General features: G+C 38.6%; 1 protein-coding gene across 6 annotated transcripts in view; it reads left to right on the forward strand.

Annotated features, from left to right (window-relative positions):
- CAB39L (calcium binding protein 39 like) overlaps positions 1-26,181 on the forward strand; it is a 129,819-nt gene that overhangs the window by 77,508 nt on the left and 26,130 nt on the right. For all 6 annotated transcript variants that reach the window (XM_049646897.1, XM_049646893.1, XM_049646896.1 and 3 more), the window contains 3 exons: positions 9,383-9,551; positions 15,452-15,511; positions 19,446-19,511. In XM_049646897.1, coding sequence (XP_049502854.1) covers positions 9,383-9,551; positions 15,452-15,511; positions 19,446-19,511 — 295 coding nt within the window. The remainder of the gene's footprint in view (positions 1-9,382; positions 9,552-15,451; positions 15,512-19,445; positions 19,512-26,181) is intronic.

The following is a 26,181-nucleotide window of genomic DNA, read 5'->3' on the forward strand; positions in this document are numbered from 1 at the left end:
GATAAATTATTAGTTAAAAAAGATTAGCTTGGGGGCGCCTGGGTGGCTCAGTCGGTTAAGCGTCCGACTTCGGCTCAGGTCATGATCTCGCGGTCTGTGGGTTTGAGCCCCGCCTCAGGCTCTGTGCTGACAGCTCAGAGCCTGGAGCCTGCTTCCGATTCTGTGTCTCCCTCTCTCTCTGCCCCTCCCCCATTCATGCTCTGTCTCTCTCTGTCTCAAAAATAAATAAACATTTAAAAAAAAAAAAAAGATTAGCTTGTAAATAAATGATCCCTTGAGAATGCTGACATGACCTGGAGATCATTTTGGCTCATGGAGAAGAGAAGTGGTGTGGGTGATCTAAAACAGTATCTTCTATGGTGGGGTCACTGTGTGAAGGCATGCATGCAACTCCATTCTGCAGTGGGCATTATTGGTCTGGGGGATCTCCTATAGCTACTGTCACTGATTAACAGTCAGGTGATGGCAAGTACCTTATATTTATTTTGTGCAGAGAGCCATGCCAGATACGAGTGGCTATGTTAAAGACCTGGATTTGAGGGGCGCCTGGGTGGCTCAGTCGGTTAAGCAGCTCTGTATCTCAGCTCAGGTTGTGATCTCACGGTTTCATGAGTTTGAGCCCCACATCGGGCTCTGTGCTGACAGTGCAGAGCCTGCTTGAGATTTTCTCTCTCCTTTTCTTTCTCTCTGCCCCTCCCCCACTTGCACTGTCTCTCTCTTTCTCTCTCTCTCAAAATAAATAAACAAACATTAAAATTTTTTTTTAATTAAAGAAAGACACAGATATGGTATCTTCTTACCAAGGAAATTATCAACAATAGAAAACTAATACTGTTAAGCTATAAGAATTCAGATTAATGAAGAAGAAAGGCAAGTCAATAAATTATAAAGTATGATGGTGGGGTTATTTAAAATTAACTTCATTCCTTTTATAGATAGTAGAATGTATGTAAATTTGATACATATTAAATATGCTTTAAGGAAGATATGAAAATTTAGCATAATTGGATATTTATTTAGAAAATTAAGTCAGTGAAAAATTGTGAGTTACATTGAAGAAAACAACTTTTTTTCCCATTTCTAGAAATAATAAGACAGAAGATAAACAGCTAATTGCAAATGCTATTTATTAATAATTTAACTGCTGGAACATATCACAGATCTATAGTGAGCCTTTTATCTGTGTTGTGCACAGGATGCATTAAAGTGTAAATGTGCACCACGGCTCGCACCCTCCCTGTTCAGTTAGATGGAGCTGGGAAAAGAATTGGTACGGGGAAGCCAGGCAGGGGAACTAGCCTAAGCTAGATGTGATGTCCACTTTGCACAGACAAGAGGTGGAGATGAGAAGGACGGAATCAGGAGGAGACTCACCCATGTCAGGAAAGGGTTGGGAGGCTTAACAGCAGGAAGTTCCCAAGTAGCTGCAGAGTGGATGGGAGGAGGGAAGGGGGTTTGAGAAGTGATGTTGTGAGTTAGGAGTTGATATTTTTGAGGACACATGTAATGATTGGAATCTCTTTGTTTTTCCTTTAAAAAAAATATTTATTTTGAGAGTGAGAGAGACATAGGGCATGTGCAAGCGGGGGAGGAGCAGAGAGAGGGAGAGAAAGAATCCCTATAGTGCACTGTCAGCGCTGAGCCCATCTTGGGGCTTGAACTCATGAACTGTGAGAGATCACAACCTGAACTGAAATCAGGAGTCAGACACTTAACTGACTGAGCCACCCAGGCGCCCCTGGAATCTCTTTTAATGACATTTTTTAATGACTTTTTACTATTGGCTACTGTTTCTGTGTGACTCTGTAAAACTTGTGGGACCTTGGTTTTTTAAAAATTAAGATTACATATAAGATTTACTGAGTATGAATAAACAGTGTATCTTTATATATCTTCATTATACCTTTAATTTTTTTGTCATTATTATAATTAACCTTTTTTGGCATTATTATAATTATCCTTTAATTTTTTTCCCTTTAATTATTTGAAAATGTTTTCATGTCCCATTTGATGGTGTGTTTTCTGATGAATTCAAATGACTATTATTCTTATACAAATTATTTGATGTAACAAGTCATTCAGTCTATAAACAAATTCTTAAATTGATGTAAGTAAAAAATCTTCTCTATATTTGAAATATGAACTTTCTACTCATTACTCACCTGTATTTACCAGTGACCCTATTTTAATGTATAACTTGTAATAGGTAAGTGTATGTCATTTTTTTCTTGTATTTAAGAAAAAGCTTTCATTCATTTTTCTAATATGTGGAGAAAATAATTTTAATTGCTTACTTAAAAAGCCACTTTGTTAATGTACAGATTTCTATGACTCCATTTTCATGTAGTTATAACATACAATAGAAAAATAGGAATTATTTATTTTTAAGAATAACTTCCTCAAATTTGAGGAATTTGAGTTGTATAAAATGTCTTTCCAGGGGCATCTGGGTGGCTCAGTCAGTTAAGGGTCCAACTTTGACTCAGGTCATACTCTCACGGTTCTCAGGTGTAAGCCCCACATGGGGCTCTCTGCTGTGAGCACGGACCCCACTTCAGATCCTCTGTCCCCCTCCCTCTCCCTTGTTTGTGCACACACTCTTTCTCCGTCTCAAAAATAAACATTAAAAAAAAAAGTAAAATGTCTTTCCATTTCTTCTGAAAAGTTAATATTTAGTTTGGTTTATAAGGCTAAAACTGCTTATTCGTTCATTTATGAAGGGCCTATGATAATAACAGTACTACTACTAATAATACTAACAACAGTAAGTAATAGTAATGGTAGAGGTCAAGATGCTATTTACTAGATGTCAGACCCTGTGGATAGTTATTGCTGTTGTTGTTGTTGTTGTTGTTGTTATTGGTATACCTGTTTTATACATGAGAACACTGCAGCCCGGAGAGGTTAACTAACTTATCCAAAGTCACATAGCTAGTATGATTTAAACCCAATTAGTCTGGCTCCAGAGTCTGTGCTCTCAGAACACTATCCAGTTTTCCAGTCTTCAAGCAGTCATAGTCTACAACGAGAAGAGACAACTCATTACAACTCACTGTTGTTACTTTACCAGTATACTCTGTAGGAACTCAGATGAAGGAGCCATAATATCTGCCTGGGACATCAAGAATGAAGCAAGTCTTAAAGTAGAAAATTGCCAGAAAGGCACAAAGAGTTGAAGGATCAAGTACTTCCCGTGCAAAGGCACGGAGGCATCAAAATGCATAATGTGTTTGGAGGATGACAAGATTTCTGGTGTAACTGGAGTCCAGTGTGAATGAGAAGGAGGGGTGGGAGATAAAGCTGGAAAGACTGAGAATAGATTATGAAGAGCCTTCTATGCCCTGAACAAACCAACTATGGAAAATGTGAGGAGGGGGCAATCAAGGAAATTTGAATATGGAGTGGGTATTAGTTACTAAAGAATTACTGTTAATTTTTAAGTGTGATAATTACATGTGGTTATGTAAGATTTATCTTTTTGTTCAGTTAAGGATCCTAACAAAATCCAGTTGTTGTATTTGGATGTAATGTCACATAGGTCTTTTTTTAGTGTTTATTTATTTTTGAGAGAGAGAGAGAGAGAGGCAGAGAGAGAGGGAGACAGAATCTGAGCAGGCTCCACGCTCTGAACTGTCAGCACAGAGCCCAACGTAGGGCTCAAACCCAAAAACCACGAGATCATGACATGAGCCAAAGCCAGAAACTTAGCTGACTGAGCCACCTAGGTGCCCTCACATGGGTCTTTTAAAGTCTCTTTTCATTGACAATAGCATCTGTTCCCCTTTTTATGTCATTGATTTTTTGAAAACCTGAGTTAATTATCCTACAGAATTTCCTCCATTCTGGATTTGTCAGATTGCTTCCTAATGATGCCATTTAACTTGTTCCACTATCTCCTGTATTGATATCCTGGAGGTTATATTTAAAGACTTGATTAGATTTAGATTAGGTTTTATTTTGGCAATATTTTGTAAGTGGTGTTGTGCAGTTCATATTACATCTCATCAGGAGACAAACATTTAGTAATGCTAAGATTGAGCAGTGGGTTCAGATGGAGACAGCTTAATCCATTGTAAAGTTCCTCATCAGCCTTATACTTAATTGTTTGACCATTCATTGATGAACACTGTATGATTCAGTCATTTCATTAGAGGTTACAAAAAGGTGATTTTCTAATCCTGTCATTCCTCGTGCATTTATTGGCTAGAGTAGTTTTAAGGAGAATAACTTTCTCTCATCTACCACAACAATTTAATTACTTTAAAATACAATTCATACCAGAGAGAGAGAATAAGTGCCTAATTCATTTCCTTCAGCTATTAATTTAGAGAGAAGTTGTTACCCCAGGAACTAACATTGGCATCTAATGAGTTTCTTTTATCTTTCTCTCTTTCTCTATTTCTCTCTCCCTCATCCCCCCCTCCCCCATCCCTTTATTAGCACTATGAACTTCTGTGTAACTTTTTTCCATATGTCTTATGTAGTTGCACACATTTTTCTTGTTGGTGCTCAATCGTCCATCAAGTTGACCATGTCCTTTTTATATTACTCCCATTAGTATGTGAGAGATTCCCTGCTTTCTGGCACAAGATAGACCAGGCTCATCTTGTATATTTCCTAACACAGACTTGGAATCAGCCATTTCTACCAAAAACTCTTGTTCTTTTTAGTGAGGAATGGTTCTTAGAGACTATAATCTGGATGCTAGGGCTTCTCATTGACATTGGATTGTAATTGCTTCTGAGCTTTTTTAGTAGACAGAATTATATCTCATTATTTTCTAAATTTTTTTAATGTTTTATTTATTTTTGAGAGAGAGAGAGAGAGAACATGAGTGAGGAGGGGCAGAGAGAGAAGGAGACAGAGAATCCGAAGCAGGCTCCGTACTGTCAGTGCAAAGCCTGATGTGGGGCTCGAACCCATGAACCGTGAGATCATGACCTGAGCTGAATTATAAATAAATTATCAAATAAATAAATTATCAAAAGCCAATATCCTCAAGGGTAGTAAGGTTGAAATGACACTTAACCAACTGAGCCACCCAGGTGCCCCATCATTATTTTTAAAGTAAGCAAATATATCTAGATTAAAAGCAAAACTTATTGCCTATAATGAGGAGGCCAAGTGTTTGTTGAATGACATTTTATAAAACTTTTCCAACTACTACCTGACATTGTTTGCTTCCAGCAAAAACAAAAGTCATTTTTGCCCTTATGTGATATGTGTTCTTGAGATATTCTTGCACAAGCTCTTCTAGCCGGTTTGTTTTTTTTTTTTTTTTTGGTATAATATTTACTGTAGCTCACTTCTAGATGAGACAACTGCTCTTACATTCTAGCTTTTATTAAATTTGAAAGTGATCTTAGATGCTGTGATTTTTTTGAATAAGCATGCATCTATAGTAGTGTGCCTTCTCCAAACTAACATAGTTCTTTAGAGTCTAGACTGTATGATACAGACTACAAATCAAGGAAGGAAGATGTAATTCAATTCTATAAAATAGTGATTCAACATTTACTGGATTAATCTTTCCATTAGCAACCTGACATGAATTAGTCATTGTGGAGGCATAGTGATTCATTGTGGTCCCTGGCCTTGGGAACTTTTTTCTTAAGTGGAATAGGATAGATGAGATATTTATTCTGTACCAAGAATAAGGATATTAATGTTATTGAGATTTGAAACTTCAGATAGGCTTAATTTGTGGAGCACATCTGTATATAGTAGGCAATAAATTATCAAAAGCCAATATCCTCAAGGGTAGTAAGGTTGAAATGACATATGTGAATTATAGATCCCTTAAAGGGTACAGAGTAAAATTAAGGATTTCTCTGTCTATCCCAATGTATTGCTAACTTTAAGAAACTCATCTCAGAGAATGACATTTTCACTCTCAGGCACAAACTAGTGGGATGCAACCAGTGTTCTGACTAAGAGGAGTATTTTAAAAAATATTTTCTTAGTTCTCAAAAATAAATAGTATATCACAGATGGTTCCAATACACTTCACCCAATGAAAGGAAAAAGAGAACTAATTATACACAAAAGTTGGGAGTATAAACTTTTAGTAGATAGTCTCAGTTTGGAAATTGGATTAAGAAATGAGAAAATGTTGGCTGGAGATCATACAGCCTTTTGTGTAAGCCAGAGTTTGACTTTCATTAGAGTTCTAGTATTAAGAATTTCAGTCAGAGTTTGAAACTTATTACCTTCATTATATGCCTACTTTGTGCAAAATATTATGCTAAGAACTCTTTGGAAATTGAGGTGGGGATGGAGAAAAGTAACAAGATACAGACACCATATGGAGATGGGGGTAGAGGAGGAGAGGAGAAGGTAACGAGAACAGGAAGGTAACAAGGAGAATGAAGTTGTTTGAAATGACGTGAAGAAAACAGATTTATAACAATTTATTGATGATGTCACCTAGTACAGATTGAAAAAAGTGCTAAATTGGTATTACAGATAAGCTGTTGTAAGAATACGAAGGGGAGAGAGAATAGTCCTGAGTGGTAGGTGATTGTGAAAGACTTCAAGGAGGAGGGGATATTAAACTAAAGCCTTGAAAGATGGGAGAGAATCTTAGAGGAAGAAGCGTAAGAAGGACATTCTAGGTTGAGAGAATGGCGTCCTCCAAAGAGATAGGGAGTGGGATGAGAAATGAAACTGGGAAGTTAAGTTTAGGGCCAAATTACAAAAGTCCAGAAATATCTCAGTAATAATAAGTCTAGATTTTAATGATGTTTGCTCTTTATCTAGGCCAAGTCTTTATCTCATACTCTCCAGAGTACTCTACCAATAAACAAGTGTTCTCCTTCACACTTTAGAAAATACACCCCTCTTGGGGGCGCCTGGGTGGCTCAGTGGGTTAAGCGTCGGACTCTTCGTTTCGGCTCAGGTCCTGATCTCACGATTTCGTTGAGTTCGAGCCCCATGTTAGTACGGAACCCACTTGGGATTCTTTCTCTCTCCCTCCTTGTCTGCGCCCTCCCTTGCCCCTGTCTCTGTCTCTCTCAAAATAAAGAAATAAACTTAAAAAAAAAAAAGAAAGAAAATACACCCCTCTTTATGACATTTTAACATTTTTTCCATCTATAACTCTACTATGTGTACCAGCAGGCTGATTTTCAAGTTCTTTGGTAAGAGAAATTATTAACACTGTAAATAGGCATTTTTAAATATTCTTCAAATAATCATGCCTATCTGAATACATTAGCATTTAATGTTAATATGAATTATTCAGGGAATACTCAAAGGACATTTATAAATAGTATTCAGCATAAAACAGACAAAAATGAATAAATATTACCCTAGTTTAATGAATCCCTCAAATATCCTTATTTACCATTTCCCCTATTGTATTTGTAGATTTGATTTTGCAAAGTATCCTGTTTCCTAAGTTGTGGGAGAGAGATTTTATTCTTGAATCTGAATTTCATGTAGATCTTACCTTATAAAAAACAGTGCATTATTTTTTATTGCTCAACAAATGTTATCACTTACATTTGGTGAGTTATATCTTGAAGTTTTGTGTAAGAGTGGTTTTGCTTTGATTTTCATCTATTCAGTTTTCTTATCCGTTCATTTCAGTTCTCATTTGTTCAGTGGTCTTTTTTGCTTCTTAAAAGTATTTTTTTTTTTGCTAGAATTTTTCTAACTTGCAGAATTCATGGTAAATTTGAAAGATTATGCAGGTCCTTCATGGATATCATTTTTCTTCTGTTCTCAACATTATAGGAAAGCACTTTTTCAAGAATTGAGATCATTTGAGTTTTTTCCCAGGGGGCTTTGTATTAGAACCACAAAAATTAATATTGTATTTAACTGAAGTGAAAGGATAGAAGTTTTTTATCCTACACTCTACTCACTTCCCAGTCTTCTACAACTGTATCTGCCTTTGTTCTGTTCCTTTACTATTTATCACACAATTGTCAACTGTATTATTTAATACTGGACTTGTTTTACTTGAGCTACTGTTGTTCATTTTCTTGAAACCTTACAATACACTGGAATGTAACTCAAACCTAGATTTATTTCAGTGTTGAATTTGACACTTGAGGCATTGTTATTAAATTAGGAAAGGAACAGATGTAATGTGCCCATCCTGAACGGTTTCCTACAGTAGACATTGTGTTTTTCTAGTGCAGTTTTTGCTACGAGCAGTAATTCATGAGATCAGTGAGTCAGTCAGTGCACAGTTATTTATTATTGGTCATCTACAATATACAAATCAACTATATGTGCACGTAATATCTATCCTTACCTTCTTCCTGAACTCCAGATGCACATATTCTACTGCCAAGGAGACATCTCTACTTAGATAGCAGGCATCTCAAAGTTAACACGGTTAGAAACAAACTTCCAGTTTTTTCACTGACCTGTACCTCTTCTAGTTTACTCATCTTAAAAATTGGCACCACCCTCTACCCAATTATTTGGGCCAAAATTTTGGGAGCCGTTCTTGAATCCTTTGTTTCCTTCACCCCAAATTTGTTCCCTGCTCTACCCCACCACCTACAACATCAGCAAGGCCATTGACTCTTCCTACGGACAATATGCGTGATGTGCACACAGGCCTTTCCTGCACTCCTGCTACCCCAGTCCAGGCCACCGTCGTCTCCAGCTGGACTTCTGCTCCTGCTCCTAACTCCCCAGTTCATTTTTCCCTCTTTTATAATAGATTCTCCACAGATACCTAGAGTGATCTTTTTAAAGCATATATTCGGCCGTGTTCATGTCTCACTTTAAACTCTCTAAAGGCTTCCTCCCACACTTCAACACCACACTCCTAACCTTAGCCTATAGAGCTGTATGTGATCTGGCCCCCGCCCTTTTCCACTCTTGCCTCATTTCACACCATTCCCTGCGTTTCCCCTACATTCCAGCCACACTGGCCTTACTTTTCTCTAACTCACCAAACTGGTTCTTGCCTTGGAACCTTTGCACAGTTAGTTCCCTTTACCTGGAATGCTTTGCTCCTTCCCTGACCACTCAGTCTAAAGTAAAGTAAATTAAGTTGTTGCACCCTGTAGTATACGTATTTTAATGTCTTCAGTTTCATAGCACATCTCAGAATGCAAAACTTCTTTTCATTGTTTATAATCTGCCTCTTCCCCCCACTAAATAGTATTCCCACTAAAAAATACGACTTTAGGAAGGCAGTGACCTGTGTACTTACTAATGTATCCCCAGCATCTGGAACAGTGCCAGACACATCGTAAATAGTCAGTGGGTATTGAATGAACAGTGTTTGAATGGACTGTGACAAATGTTACCTATGCGTCCCTTAACAGCAGTATTGAAATGGTTCTTTTGATACCATTAATATTATTTTATTAATAGGATAACAGAGCTCTCTATTTCTCTCTTGTTTATGCTTTAGATATGAAGCCCCACAGATCGCCTTACGTTGTGGGATTATGCTGAGAGAATGTATCCGACATGAACCACTTGCCAAAATCATCCTCTTTTCTAATCAGTTCCGAGATTTCTTTAAGTATGTGGAGTTGTCAACATTTGATATTGCTTCAGATGCCTTTGCTACTTTTAAGGTAATTTTTTTTTAATCAGCTAGTTCATGTCGTTTCAGCATTTAGTTAAAGTCAATTGGCCTCCAAAGAGACAGTTTAATTAAAACGCAGAAAAAGCTATTCCTGAGGCCTGAGTATAACCAACTGTGAATTACGACACAAACCGCAAGAGCATCGATAATGCATTCTATTAGACCGATCTATTATGCATTCTATTCACATTGTGGAAAAAAAACAACTCAAAATACTGGTCACACACTCATACAGAATGAATTGCAATATATAAATGTAGTATTCTATGCAAAGCATGCTTTCATTTATGTTAAAAACAAAGGGTATAAGCTGTCACTTAAGGTGCACTGAGTACCTCTGCAAGGTTATCAGGGAAGCAGGAACAGTGTTTACCTGCAGGGAAGGGAACTGGGTAGCAAAGGGAGCTGGAGAATGATATCTTTGAACATGAAGGACATCACATTACCTTATCAATGTAATTATAAATTCCCCTACAGTGAAACAAAATACTAAGAAATGATACTTTTTTTCCATAATCATCTATATTCTTATAAACTTATAATCTACTGTTACTTATAGGTAATAAATTTAATCTTAGTTTTTAAATTAAAAAATTTTTTAATTGTTATAAAATAACATACAACATGAAATTGCCATCTTACCATTCTTTAGTGCACAGTTCAGTAGTGCTAAGTATATTCATATTATTTGTGCAACTAATATCTATTAGATAACAATGCTCCATTTCCCCCTCCTCCCAGTGTCTGGCAACCACCATCTACTTTTGGTTTCTGAGTTTGACCATCAAAAAGATGTTCAGAGAGCATATTAGAAATAATGTAGCTAATTTGCAAACTAAAATACTAGAACTTATACATCCAATGAATGATATCACCTTAAAGGTCCTATCTTAGAAAACGATTTCCTTTTTCTTATGATCCTGCCATTATTTAATATATTTTGAAACTGGTATCATTGTCTGTGGCATGTTCATTTTTCAGTAATGTCAAATGTTTATCCTTCGAGGGCAGATAAAGGTTTTGGAAACAGCACAAGGCTATTTGACATTCAGGTTCATGGGTCAAGTGGGTGATCTTGGTAGCTAGAACTGTTTTTGGTTTTGGTAATAATAATGAGATTGATAATAAAAATAAAATTTATTTTTAAAATAAATTTCTAAATAATAGTAAAATAATAAAATAATAAATAATAATAAAAATTCTAAAATAGAGTCTGATTTTCTTCAGCGCATACCAAATTGCCTCTGAAGATGATTTTAAAAGAGGAATTCTGAAAATATTTTAAGCTGACGATGTAACAGCATCATTGACCAAAAACAAAAAAAAAAATCAATTACAAATAGATAAGACTCATTCAAATATATATATTCAGATTTGTTTCTATAAAAGCATTTTGGGGCGACTGGGTAACTCAGTTGGTTAAGTGACTGACTCTTGATTTCGGCTCAGGTCATGATCTCACAGTTCATGAGATCGAGCCCCATGTCAGCTCCACTCTGATGGCATAGAACCTGCTTGGGATTCTCATTCTCTCTCTCTCTCTCTCTCTCTCTCTCTCTCTCTCTCTCTGCCTCCCTTTCTCCCTCTCCCTCTCTCTGCCCCTCCCTGCCCAGCAATCACTCTATCTCAAAATAAATAAACTTCAAAAAAATAAAATAAAAAGCATTTCAGCAATTTACTTGCTCCATTTACATCATTCCAGATTTACTTCCACATTTTTTAGGATATAAATATATATTTTTACTTAATTGTAATACATGTATGGCTTTTTATTTTTATATATTACCTTAAATACTTATTTTAACAGTATTGACATAGTCCATATACCAATATTAGTAAATACTTTAATCTTATTACTTTATGTAAATGACTTGAAAGTTTTCTAGGACCTGGACGATAAATAGTATCTTTTTTTCTAATGTTTATCTATTTATTTCAAGAGGGAGAGAGAGTACACATTAACAGGCAAGGGAGGGGAGAGAGGGAGGAAGAGGTTGGGGCTGAACACTAAGGAGAGTTGCCTCGTGGGTGGAGGAAAGGGTAGCAAGGGCGACAAGCATGGGTGTGTGCTCAGAGTGCTGTCAGACCTGGAGCCTGTTCTGTTTGACAGGCTACTTGGTCTCACCCAGCAAAGCAAAAGTATGGTGGCTACAGATGAACCTCCCAAAGTATATCTAACAGCACATGGTGAGAGAGGCCTTGATGCATGAAATCTGTTGAATGACATTTAACACAAAAGATGATTCCATTTCTTCCTGGCAAAATGTCTGTGCCTAGATAACTAAGGAGATGTTTTCTATCAATAGCACAGTACCATTCTTTCCCCCTTTTCTATCTGATGACTCTGCTATCATGGAAACAAAGTTGGTTCCTTTTTTGAAAGACTGTATGTAAGTGAAGCTTCACAAATAATTATAAACAAAGAACAAACTCTAACGGAGGGAAAAAGTAAATAGAAACGTATGTACTTTTCAAAATTTCCCCAAAGATTTTTCAACATTTAATAGAATAAACTATATTGATAATGTCTTGCTATCATATGTTCAACCCAGTTTAATTTTCAGTACAATTTGGATATCAAAAGTAAATTCATGTTTTAATTTGTACCTCAGCATATTTTCCATTGAACTTAAGTCAAGCGTCTGAAAATCTAAATAAGCATAAAAAGTTTTATAGTATGCTAACAATATTGGAAATGCCAACTTTATGTATTTTTCCAAAATGCTGTGGTTACTATAGTAGAACAGTGACCATAAGTCACTTTTTCTTTTTAGGCAGATGGCTGAGGGGTTTTGGTTGTTTGGTTGGTTTGGTGTTGGTCTGATTTTAATTTGGTTTTATATTTTGTTTTTAATCTCTTAGACTTACCTTTTTTGTTTTGAGCTCCAACAGCCCTCTGGCTGTTGCCCAGTCTAATCATTAATGTTTTAGCACTGTTTATATTTTTGTGGCAGTGTTGTCTACAAATTGTCCTTTCCCCAAAAGCACACCTAACAATCAGAATTTCTTTCATCCCTCCTTCCAAGAATTGACATGACAGAAGGGGTCTGAATTCCACCTCCCTCTGCCACCTGACTGGCACTATGTCCTTGAGCAAATAGTTAACCTTAGAGTTTCATTTTCTCATCCGTGAGATGAAGAAAATAATCCCTGCTTTGCAGAGTTGCTGTGAAGATTAGAAATAATGTGTGTAAAGTGCTCTGCATGCTCCTGGGTGCATAGTAAACCCTCCATAAATGGCAGCTGCTGCCTGGCCCATCAACTGCCATGTCCCTGCCATTGAGTGTGTCTCTGTCACTCCACCCCGTGTCGCCCAAGCTGTGCAGAAGTCACTCCCATATCAATATCAGATAATCTTTAGCATAATACCTAGACTATGCAAAGCTTAGTCTTGTCAAAACAGAATTGTGAAGAGGTGGGATGAAAGGGTACACTGTTTCAAATAATATTTAAAATTGTATTTTATTAAAAACATTTTTTTTAACGTTTATTTATTTTTGTGACAGAAAGAAAGACCGTGAGTCGGGGAGGGGCAGAGAGAAAGGGAGACACAGAATCAGAAACAGGCTCCAGGCCCCGAGCTGTATGCATAGAGCCCGAAAGGCAGATGCTGAACCTGACTGAGCCACCCAGGCACCCCAATAGTTTTTAAAATTTTGAATTATTTAAAATTTGAACTTTATTTTTCTTTGCAACTTTCTGCTTTTTCCTTTTTGGGTAGGATCCTACCTGTTTTATTTTTCCCACTGTTCTATGATCTACAATGATGCAGCAATTATATTTAGTTTTGTATTATATGTATATATGCATGGGTGTATGTATAGACTGTTCCTCCAGTTGTGTGCACGTATTTATTATGAACAGAAATTTGAGGGTATAGCTATGAATATACACACATGAGTGTGAGAGAAAGTGTGTATGTGTGTGTGTGTGTGAGAGAGAGAGAGAGAGAGAGAGAGAGAGAGAGAGTCATTTACTGGCTGTACCCACCATGTACCTGTGCTAGAGGAATTCTACCCCACCTTATTTTATTTTTCTATTATTGGATATGCAAGTTATTTCAAGTTTTTCCCCCTTGGAATTTGAAGTTGCTGCTACTAACAGGACTCCCTCCTGATGCCTCTGTTTTTGGAGTACCACTAATGCACAGTGAACGGAAACCTTCCCACGCAGTGCGTATCTGCACAGCGCTCTGTCTGCTGCTGTGCAGACCTGTAGCCATGAAGGCACACAGTCCCCACGCTCAAGCCTGCCCACTGTTGTTACAGGCGGATCCAGTGTCTACGCAGCCCTTTCTAACCGGGGTCAGCTCTGAAAATCACTGATACTCTGAAGAGGTTAGGGAAGCGGGTGTCCGAAAACTAGGGACCCTAAAGAATGCCGTGGGACTACCTTATTCTTCTGGGGGCCCCGGATACAGGAACTCATTTGAATTTTGACCTCAGACAGACCAGGAATGAATTGCTGTGGAGGGGTTTCCCATTTTAAAATTCCAGTTCCAGAACAGCACTGAATGTTCTACTGGGAAAAAAAAGTACAGCTTTCCACTGATAGGCTCAGCGGTCACTCAATGTATGATGATAAGTAATGAAGTGAAATCAATAGCTAGTCTCATTGTTCTTGAACTTGAAAATTACAGTGCAAAATGCTTTAAATATTTTACTTGGTATTAAAATAGAAACAGGTGAGTTTTGCCATTGCTGCTACCTTCCTGTTCTCTGTGAATTTATGTTGTGGATCTTCTATATGCTTTTAGGTAGTTTTAATTAAATGTGTATTAAAGTATAAGAACTTATTTTGGAAAACTTTAAAATTCTTGTTATGTTTTTAATTAAATTCTACATTCTACCTAGACAGGGTATTTAGCCTGTAAGCGTATAAAAGGGATTAGGTGAGGTTTGTTTTCTTTCAACATTAAGGTGAATTAAGGATATAATTTAGGTGTGAGTTGAAGACAGTCAAACGTTCCTTTATGCTTTTGTTCAGTTTTCTGAGAGCTATGCCTGTCATAAGACCAGTCTGCTTGTCTTCAGCTTTGAAAGCGGGCATTGTGCTACTTAGTCACCGCAGTCCTTGCACAGCACCTCACAGCCCATCAACCCGGGGGCAGGTGGATCCTGGGATGGCACAGTTAAGTGTCATTCTTGTGCTTCTCAGCAGCCTAGGCACCTCCATTTTAAACGTGGTTAAGGAAAAAAAACTAAAGGTTGACATTCCTGAAAATCTTTTAAGTTAACTAATGAGATACAGTTTTAAGACATTCAGAATTCTTTAAAAAAAAAAAAAGCTATCGGGGGCACCTGGGTGGCTCAGTCGGTTAAGCATCTGACTTTGGCTCAGGTCATGATCTTACAGTTTGTGGGTTCGAGCCCCATGTCGGGTTCTGTGCTGATGGCTCAGAGCCTGGAGCCTGCTTCAGATTCTGTGTCTCCCTCTCTCTGCCCCTACCCCACTCTCACTCTCTCTCTCAAAAATAAATAAGCATTAAAAAAATTAATATATATATATATATAGCTATTAACAATATTTCAAAAAGATCATCGTACAGTTTATTTGGATTTTATTATATCATAATCACAGGGTAGCCATGGCCTGAAGAAATATATTGTAGACCCCCTTACATAGGTGCCATCTGTTTCACTAAATTATTCCTATCATAAATCTAACAATGATATGAACTAAAACACTTTATTGTTTTTAACATGAAACACATTTGCATTTCACATCTTAAACTAAGAATGGAAATAATTTTGTGGTATAAAGAAAATATTCTTCAGAAACTTTTATGTTTCAAGTGACTGGACTTACATAATTCTTAGAAGGAAATACCAGGTTTGTAAAATTTATTAGCTATAATAATTTTATTTCACTTAACTGTTCTTTTTCTAGGATTTACTAACGAGACATAAAGTGTTGGTTGCAGACTTCTTAGAACAAAATTATGACACTGTAAGTAGAAGTCCTTTTTAAGATTTTACCTCTTTCTCTCTTCTCCCCTCTCTCTCCTTCTTAGATCTATGGATACTGGCTCCTATTTATGATCCACAACAGACACCAACCATGGTCCACCATGCGCCCAATTCGTCCATTTACCTGGAAGCCAGGTCATCAGGAAACTGTGGAAAATTGAGGGCTTTCTTATTTTTCACACCTCTTCCTGTTGTATCAGCTCCAAAAAAAGACTGGTACCTGCTCACTTTGATCGTGATTTAAGAGCATCCATGTTGCCCTTATGAGGCAGTAGGTAGGGGCACCTGGGTGGTTCAGTCAGTTGAGCATCTGATTTCAGCTCAGGTCATGATCTCACAGTTTGTGAGTTTGAGCCTCACATTGGGCTCGCCACTGTCAGCGCAGAGCCCACTTCAGATCCTCTGTCCCACCTCTCTGTCCTCCCCTGCTCATGTTCTCACTCAAAAATAAACAAACACTTAAAAAAAGAAGAGGCAGTAGGTAACCATAAATGGAAGAGCACTCCACCCTCACTAAAAAATAAATCATTTTACTTGCTTGATAATTAGTTTTACTTACTAGTAGAAATACCAGTTCCCTTCTCAAATGGTGAATCCAGCCCATCCTTTTGAGATTCAGCTGAAACATGACTTTTCTAGGAAGCTTTCCCTAATCCCACCTGTCCACATGCATGCATGCACAATTACCCCGCCCCCACTGTTCACGTGGTATTATTATGGAGTGTCTGTACCTTCCTGGCTGGTTCCTGAGCTCCCTGAGAAGCAGGAACCCTATCTGTCAAACACAGGGTTCAGAGCCTGCTTGCCTGGCTTCAAGACCCAGCTCTGCCTCTTATTAATTGTGTTACTTTGGGTAAGGTAATTTGGGTAATTTTGCACCTACTGCAAAATGAAGATATTAATAATACCTACCTCAATGGGTTGTTTGTAGGAATTTATAAAGATTTGGAACAATTTTTTTAGGATAATACCATATTAATCCCTCAGTATTAATTTTTGTCGTTATTACTTATATCCCTAATACCTAACTCAATGCCGTACAATGGTGGTGTTCAACGAGTATTGGATAAATAGATATATCCAAGAACAGCTATGCTTTTGCTAAATACATAAGCAAGAGAAACAGCATGATTAAAGTGAACATGGCACAAACCTAAAAGAGAAATTGTAAATCTTGATCTAGTGTTGGTTCAGATGCTCTAGACCAGTGATGTCCCACTGAAATAAAAGCCACTGTATAATTTAAAAATTTGTAGTTAGCTACACAAATAGGTAAAAGGAAACACATGACTCAGTGAAGATACAGAATACCCTCCCTGTCACTTTCCTATAGCTTCACACATCCAAATCACAGAAATTCAACTATGTCTCTTTTATTCATATATTGTTTACATATCTTCCTTTGAGATTAAGAATTAGCAGGGGCGCCTGGGTGGCTTAGTCGGCTAAGTGCCCAATTTTGGCTCAGGTCTTGATCTCATGGTCGGTGGGTTGGAGCCCTTCTGTCAGCTCTGGGCTGTCAGCTCAGAGCCTGGATCCTACCTCAGATTCTGTGTCTGTCTCTCTGTGCCCCTCCCCCACTCATTCCCCCCCCTCAAAAATAAACATTAAAAAAAATAATTAGCAATGTAATCATGAAGTCAAAATTGATTTTCATATCCTAAAATTATCAAGAAAATATTTGTGGGATCAACTGGAGTACTTAGATCTAAATGCAAAACATGAAGGGAGAATAATTTTTATTGCCAGCAGTATCCAAAAGCTTCCAGACCAAAAGAAAATGGCATATTTTTAAACTAAGGAAATGAGCTATTATTATAGTTTGGTTGATCAGAAACTGCAGATGCTAGATGGAATGTTAGAGACTCATTAGATGTACCTTATAATAAGTGAAAACAAGAGAGCTAAGATAGTTTATTACAAAACCCGTGGTATCAGCTACTGATCTTTTCTATAGAATGAGTGATGTACATGTGTTGAGTAACACTGCTTTGCATTCAGGACATAGTACATAACAATTTGGGAGACTGTAAACTCATTCTCCTTGGTCCCTTATTTACCTAATTTTTTTCTTTGTATCTATAGTCACTTCTTGTGTAATTTGGTAGCTTCGTAGACACGGAGGCTGCTGCACCAACCTGAACACCAGCTCTGAGAGCTCATGCCCCCTCAGATATTTCATACTTCCTGAGTTTCATATTTTTTTGGCAGTAAACCATGAGATGGGAGCACACTGATATATATGACTCTAAAATAATGAAACTGGCATCTTGGGGAATGTCATACCTTATACATGTGTTTGAAGTTTCTGGTTACATGTGATTTCACTCATATGTGGAATTTACAAAACAAAGGGAATGAGAAAAGAAAGAAAAATAGAGAGAGACAAACCAAGAAACATACTCTTAATTGTAGAGAACAAACTGATGGTTACCAGAGGGGAGTTAGGTGGGGAAATCGGGGAAATTGGAGTTGGGGATTTAGGAGGGCACCTGTCCTTACGAGCACCGAGTGATGTGTGGAAGTGTTGAATCACTATATTGTACACGTGAAACTAATATAACACTGTATGTTAACTAAATTGAAATTAAAATTTTTAAAAACTTACCACAAAGTTTGATAAATTTAATGTCCCACAAAATCCTCTTCAGTTTCATGACAGAATAAATTAAACTTACTGTTTAGTACAAACAATAAGCCCTTCATATAAAAGAGTCTAATTATTATGACTTTAATGTGAACTAGATGCTTTCTTTTTAATATTTATTTATTTTTGCGAGAGAGAGAGAGAGACAGGAGAGAGAGGAGGGGCAGAGAGACGGCGGGGGGCAGCGGGGGGTGGGGGGTCAGAGGACTGGAAGCAGGCCCTGTGCTGACAGCAGAGAGCCTGATACGGGACTCAGACTCAGGAACCGTGAGATCATGATTTGAGCTGAAGTCGAACACTTAGCTGACTGAGCCACCCAGGTACCCCCCAATGTTTTTACTTTCCACTTTCTTAATTCCCAGTTGGTAGTTATCATCTGTGTGCACTGCTTGCCCTCATTGCACACGTGCACACACACCTCACCCTCAACCCTCTGAGGACCAGGACTGTTTTGCACCTTCCTCAGCCCCTGGACTCTCCTGCTTCAGTTCTCTGTTGGGCTCACTCCTCCCACCTCAGTGGTCCCTGAAGCATGTCCTTGCCTGGTGGGAGGTTGACGCTGAGCTTCCCCCACCTGTGGCACTCTATGTGAAACTAAAGGGCCTAGTAGTGGAGAGTAGTTGACAGGCACACTGGGAAACGGGGGCCTCAAACACCAGCACCCTCCAGCTTCTGGGGACAGGGAAGTCCTCCAGAGAGGCCAGCTGGGATGAGATTAGCATGGCCATTGTGCAGCAAAAGTTGCCCCGTTTCTCTATGTGTCTGCTATGAACTTGACACTTTGATTCTTTATGGGGTACCAAGTGGAGCTCTAAGTATATTTAATCTTTTCCTAAATTATTCATGCACTAGTAGCTACCAGCAAGGCTACCTGAACAAATGACATGAAATGTGTTGTTTTGCTACCCACTTGATAGATGAATTAGTAGATCTTTTATTCAAAAGGGTTTATTTGAGAGGACTCAAATACTCCATTTTTCTACTCAATTTTTAATTTTCAGAACTAAAGTAGTGAAGTACATCTGTTATTTCACTTGACCTCCGTATCCCGCTGTGTCTTTATGTGTAAAGGATGGTGAACTGGGAACCTCCCGGTGGACAGTGTGATCAGCATGGCATTCAGCACATTGATGCAGAGCACGGCACCTGGGCCGTGCTGGCCTAGTGAGCTGGGAATTTACTTTTGAAGCAAGAGAGTAATAAGCAAACCTAAAGCAGAGGAACCACTGCTGGTGTTACACTCTAATATTTGTTTTCTTTTCATTAGATTTTTGAAGACTATGAGAAATTGCTTCAGTCTGAGAATTATGTGACTAAGAGACAATCTTTAAAGGTAATATCAAATTGCTTAAGTTAGTCTGTGTTGGTTGATGTCTTGTCAGTAAATGATGGCCTCTTAGTGGACAAGTACATATGGGGAAAATTAAAGTGTCCCCCCCCCTTTATTTTTGTAACTTGAAAAGTATGCTTCATGTTATGACTGTACTTTGTAGCAAAACAATGTTGTGTCCTGCCTCGACTACTTTTTGGAAGTAATAACATAAAAATAGTAAGTTCATGATAAAGTAGAATTTCGTATATTTCAGCTCAGAAAGAAAGTCAAACCTAAGTTAATTTAAATAAAACCACAGTTCTCTCCTAGGGGATATTTTCTGGAGATGAAAATAAATCACTCTCAGCTTGAAACTAAGATCTGAATTACTGTTTATAAGGAAGAAACAGCAAAGTTCTCCTGTAGTTCTCTCTCTCTCTTTTTTTTTTTAATGTTTATTTATTATTTTTGAGAGAGAGAAACAGAGTGTGAGCTGGGGAGGGGCAGAGAGAGAGGGAGACACAGAATCCGAAGCAGGCTTCAGGTGCTGAGCTGTCAGCACAGAGCCCAACGCAGGGCTTGAACTCACAAACCCAGGGCTTGAACTCACAAACCGTGAGATCAAGATCTGAGCCAAAGTCCGACGCTTAACCGCTTAACTGACTGAGCCACGTGGACACCACTTCTGCAGTTCTCTTTCAGTGTATCTTGAAACAGAAACCAAAATGACCGTATTTTTCTTATACATCTATATAATGTAGACTTCGTAGGGTATTTTTCAGAGAAGGGGGAAGAAAAGGTGACATTGACAAAATATAACACATCAAATGCAAGATTAAAGTTTCCAAGTTTATGACATTACTGGAGAAATTCTGAATATATTTTCAATTGAGAGGGAAGACAACTTTCTACTATGAAATGGTGCTTATAGAACTGAAACGTTATGGGGCTCCTGGGAAGCACTTACCCCCAGATTTGTAACATATTTTTCTAAAGATTTTTTTTTAACTGCATTGCATTACTGGGTTCCATTCTCTGAGCATTCTTGTTAGTGTTTTACTACAGGTCATTTTTAGAGGTACCTCCACCATTTAACATGTTCAAATTGTATTTCCAACAAAGATGCTGAAATATGAAACATGCTTATTCTTTAAGAGTTAAAAGAATAATCTTTAATAAAGTGGCTGTAATAAACAGATATGTGAGAAGACTACATGATCAAGAACACAAAACTGTGCTTTTCTAAAAATTGCCAGTATTACACCAAAACAGACTCTGGAAAGAGGTCAAAAGATGATATCGCTAGCTGGAAAAGAAAGTAAAGTCAGTCCTCAATTATCTGCAAATAGCTTTAGTTGGATGAATTATTGGGGGTGATGAGAGGGGTAAAAGGGCACTCCATTTGGCCAACAAATAGTTATGTGCTCCTATTCCTGACATTACAGTGACAGCCAAGAACAAAATGAAGTCGCATCTCAATGGAGCTTACATTCTGCCAAGGAGAACAGACAATTGATAAATAAACAGATAAATATGTAATTTTCAGGTGATTTTAGAACAGTTATGCAGGGCAAAAGGGCAGGAAGTGATGACTGAAGGGATAAAAGTGTGTGTGTGTGTGTGTGTGTGTGTGTGTGTGTAAACAGTGGCATTTACTATTGGAGAGTATATCACCTATGAAATACCTGTGCAAGTTTGCTTTCCCTCATGAGGCAGGAAGCCCAGCAGAGTACGGCCGCCACGTAGTCGGTGAGTGGCCTTCCCTCCTTCAGTGAAACAGTGCCTGGAAGCAGCCATTTGGCCAGGAGGAGGTGGGGCTGCCCCTGTGGGAGTAGAACATCAGTTAGAGCTGTGTCCCTACCCTTCAGATCTCACTCAGATATTCCAAAGAATGTTTTTGGCAGATAATAATTGGTTGGTTTTGTCAAGCAGTTTGTATGATTTTGGGGCTTACTAAATATCACCTGTATTATGTTTACATGTTGGGATGACATTAATAGAACAATGTGTTTATTTCTAAATAGTGAATACAGTTTTAACTAAAGTGATGACATAAGCCCATTTTGTATCACATTTTTGTCAGTTCATTTTACCCATGATTTTGCCTTAGCTGTGACCTGCCTTCCCCTGTATTTGTGCCCTCGTTGCTCCAAGGGTACCCATTGATGGAGGGGTCAGTGAGCTATTTTCAGCCAGTCATTCAGCACCTTTTTATTGAGTTTCCCCTTGCATGGAAACCCGTACAAGCTGATCTGTGTAGAAAATATACCACGGTTTCACTGCTCTTTTTCTGGAGCCTGGACTGTTGAGATGGAGCTTCCGACAAAGGCAGTGACATTATGCCATGCTCTCCCAAGTCCAGAAAGCTTGTTAAAGCAGCTGAAGATAAGGCTGCATCCTGTTGGCATACCTGTGTAGTACCTAAAGAATAGAATTCCCTATTTGCTAAGGCTCCACAACGACAGCCAAAACAGAGGAGCTGCTGCTCTGTATTATAAGAGATCATTGCCCTCGGAGGGAAGTAGAAATTGAATAGGAAACAGAGACAACAGTGCTCTAAGGGGCCAGCATGTAAGAAATAGCTCATATGTTTTCCAAATCCTTCCTCTTTTTAGTGAGAATCTATGAGACCCTGAACCAAAGTAGCGACATTGGTATGAACTAAGGTGATGGGACTAAAGTGGGATCCAGAAAGCTGAGGGTCATAGACTTTAGAGTTTATCTTTGTGCCATTTTCAGCAGTGACAGGAATTCATGATAGAAATTTTTCTGTGATTGACGATCTCTAGAGCCTTTGGTGAAGTTATAAAGCTAACAGTTGTTCATCCAAACATCTGGGCCTTCTTCCTGTTTTTTCCGTCATGCTACCTTATCATCTCCTACCCATGGGCCCATTGCCCTCATTCTGTTCTCAAGCCCCACCTTGTCCTTTCCCCTTGTTAATAGACATAAAGTGGTTAGAGCAGAGCCTAGCTCATGTTAAGAAGTAGATATTTGTTCAATAAAGTAAAAATAAATTTTATAAGTAAATATTCCTCTCCTGTCCTCAGTGCTCAATCTCTAGGAGGTGGTCTATTCTAAACAAATAATTGAGACTAGGGTATGAATTAGACAGATAGCCTAGCAGGATGCATTTGCATTTGAAAACAGAAGCAGTGGATATGTGATTGGTACAATCTGTAATACAAATCTGGTGGGTAGCACAGGGGAGTGAGAAGGTTCATTCTTCACTGCTGTCTACTGCCCGCCCCCCTCCACTGTTCTGCCCCCTTCTCACGTGGCTCTGAGGCTAGACACCTCTACTCTATTTCCAGCGACATAGGCAAGGAGCAACCGAGTTTGTATCTGGTATTGAAACTCTCCCTTTTCCACTTGATTGTGCTTCCTACTTATTCACAGATGCCCCAGCCCATGCAGAAGGCCTCTCTCCTGTTCTTTATTAATCAGCCAGATGTACTACATTGGCTGCTACTCTTGCCTAAAATCTTTTATAGTGGAGTATCTCATAAATGTTTTGTTTACAGTGTGATAAAACTGAGCACTGGTTGGACACCAAAAAAACCAAACCAAAACAAAACAAAAACTAGTAATAAAAGACATATAAAGCAGGGTGCCTGGGTGGCTCACTTGGTTAAATGTCTGACTCTTGATTCCGGCTCAGGTCATGATCTCACAGTTGTGAGTTTGAGCCCTGCATTGGGCTCTGCCCTAAGTGTGGAGCCTGCTTAAGATTCTCTCTCTTCTTTCTGCACACGTAGGAAACTGATTTGAGGATTAACACAACAATCTGCACAACCTGAACCATAGAACTCAGTCGGTACACAGCGCAGAGAGGTGAACTGGGGGAGAGAGAAGCCGCAGAGGGCAGGGAGGTGTTTTTGCTTGTGGAGAGAGGATGGAGACAGGATGGGGGTGAGGTGGGGGGTATTATGGAAAAAGCACTCTCCCCCAAAAGCAGTTGGAGAAAAAGTGGGAAAATGGAAACGGCCACAGGGACTGAACTATAAAGGGAGAAAGGAGAAAGGAGAGGGTTTAAATTCCATTAAGACTCTCTAAACAGGGGGGAGCGCAGACTCTGAAATTCTGCAGCTCAATACCTGGCAGTGCTCTGGTGAGAAGGGCGAATCCTCAGGAGCAGAGTGAAGTCAGGGGTCTTCGGGCCACACGGGGAAAGGTGGTTCCCCTGCTGAGGAGGCTGTGCGGCCACCCGGTCCCAGCAGACCCCAGAGAACAAACACATTCGCTACTCCAGGAACAAGGTCGTTAAAGGTGAAGCCTGGTGCCAGAGGTGTGTTGTGATTTTCCATAATCCCTGAAACGCTGCTGGCTATACTATTTCGTGAACTTTTTCTGGGGCGGGCTGGCACCTGGCCGCAGTCTCGGGGCACCAGCAGCAGCACAATTCCGCGAAAAGTTCCAGGGTGCAGCCGGCACCCAGCCATTGCTCGGTGAGATCCTCCCCCAGAGGGTCTGAGCCGGTTAAAAGCCGCAGTCCCTCAGAAGTGAGGAGTCGGGAAACACAGCTGATCTGAGATAAAACTCAGGAGGGAGGTGCCGCCTGGCAGCCTGAAGGCTTGGTCACAGACAGTGTAAAGGCAGAGAGTGCTCCAGCTTCTGGAGACAAAGGACAGGTGCGCGATTGCTGGTCGGGTAGAACAGAGTTCCGATTTGGAGATTCGGTTCCTGCGTGACGCCATTTTTGCCACTCCCGCGCATGGGCTTACGCACCTACAGGCACCACAACGCTCCACACCAGGAAGCTAAGCAGCGCCATCTAGTGGAGAATGGAGCCATTACACTAAGCCCCATCCAACTGGGCCAACCTCGCTCTTCAGAAACACAAGTCTCTCCACCTGCTTAGATTATGGACTATAAAGTGCTTCATAGTTTGATTGCTAGGGTAAAATGAAGTAATTTCAATCCCATTTCAGTCTGTTCGCTGGCCCGTCTATGAAATTTTCTTTTTTTCCTTTTTCTTCTTTTTCATTTCTTTTCTTTTTCTTGAATAAAGAGAAAGAAATATTTTTATTTTCAATTTTTATTAAAAATATTTTTCTTTAAAATTTGTTTGTATTATATTTTATATTTTTTTGTAAATTTTTCAAATTCTATTTTACTTCCATCATTTCATTTTATTCTATTTCAGTGTATTCATTTTTTCAGATTTTCAAATGTTTTCCTTTTTTTCTTTTTCCCTTTTTTCTCTAATCTATCAAGCTCCTTTCAACAACCAGATAAAAACACACCTAGGATCAAACATCATTTATTGGACTTGGGTGTGTGTGTTGTTTTTAATTTTTTAATTTTAATTTTTTTGCCTTATTAATTCTTTTTCTTCCTTCAAAATGACAAAACAAAGGAATTCACCCCAAAAGAAAGAGCAGGAAGAAACAACAGCCAGAGACTTAATCAAGAGAGATACAAGCAAGATGTCTGAACCAGAATTTAGAATCACGATAATAAGAATACTAGCTGGGGTCGAAAATAGATTAGAATCCCTTTCTATGAAGATAAAAGAAGTAAAAGATAGGATGAAATAAAAAATGCTATAACTGAGTTATAACAATCTCTAATGGATGCCACAGTGGCAAAAATGGATGAGGCAGAGCAGCCAATCAGTGATATAGAGAACAAACTTATGGAGAATAATGAAGGAGAAAAAAAGAGGGAGACCAAGACAAAGAGCACAATTTAAGAATGAGAGATTTCAGTGACTCATTAAAAAGGAACAACATCAGAATCATAGGGGTCCCAGAAGATGAAGAGAGAGAAAAAGGGGTAGAAGGGTTATGTGAGCAAATCATACTGGAAAACTTTCCTAACCTGGAGAAAAACACAGACATCAAAATCCAGGAAGCACAGAGGACTCCCATAAGATTCAACAGAAACTGACCATCAACAAGACATATCATAGTCAAATTCACAAATTACTCCGGCAAGGAAAGAATCATGAAAACAGCAAGGGAAAAAAAGTTCTTAACTTACAAGGGAATACAGGTCAGGTTTGCAGCAGAAACTTGGCAGGCCAGAAAGGAGTGGGAGGATATATTCAATGTGCTGAACTGGAAAAATATGCAGCCAAGAATTCTTTATGCAGCAAGGCTGTCATTTAAAATAGAAGGAGAGATTAAAAGTTTCCCAGACAAAAATTAAAGGAGTTCATGCCCACTAAACCAATGCTGCAAGAGATTTTAAGGGGGACTCTCTGAGGTGAGAAAAGATAAATAAATAAATAAATAAATAAATACCAAAAGCAACAAATTTTAGAAAGGACCAGAGAACACCACCAGAAACTCCAACTCTACAAGAAACATAATTGCAATAAACTCATATCTTTCAGTACTCACTCTAAACGTCAATGGACTAAATACTCCCATCAAAAGACATACGGTAACAGAATGGATACAAAAACAAGAGCCATCTATATGCTGGAGACCATCTTTAGACCTAAAGACACCTTTATATTGAAATTAAGGGGATGGAGAACCATCTATCATGCTAATGGTCACCAAAAGAAAGCCAGAGTAGCCATACTTATATCAGACAATCTAGACTTACAAATAAAGGCTGTGACAAGGGATGAAGAAGGGCATTATATCATATTAAGGGGTCTATCCACCAAGAAGACCTAATAATTGTAAACATTTATGCTCCAAATGTGGGAAAACCCAAATATATAAATCAATCACAA

Source organism: Panthera uncia (assembly GCF_023721935.1).
Source record: "Panthera uncia isolate 11264 chromosome A1 unlocalized genomic scaffold, Puncia_PCG_1.0 HiC_scaffold_16, whole genome shotgun sequence".
Lineage (NCBI taxonomy): Eukaryota > Metazoa > Chordata > Mammalia > Carnivora > Felidae > Panthera > Panthera uncia.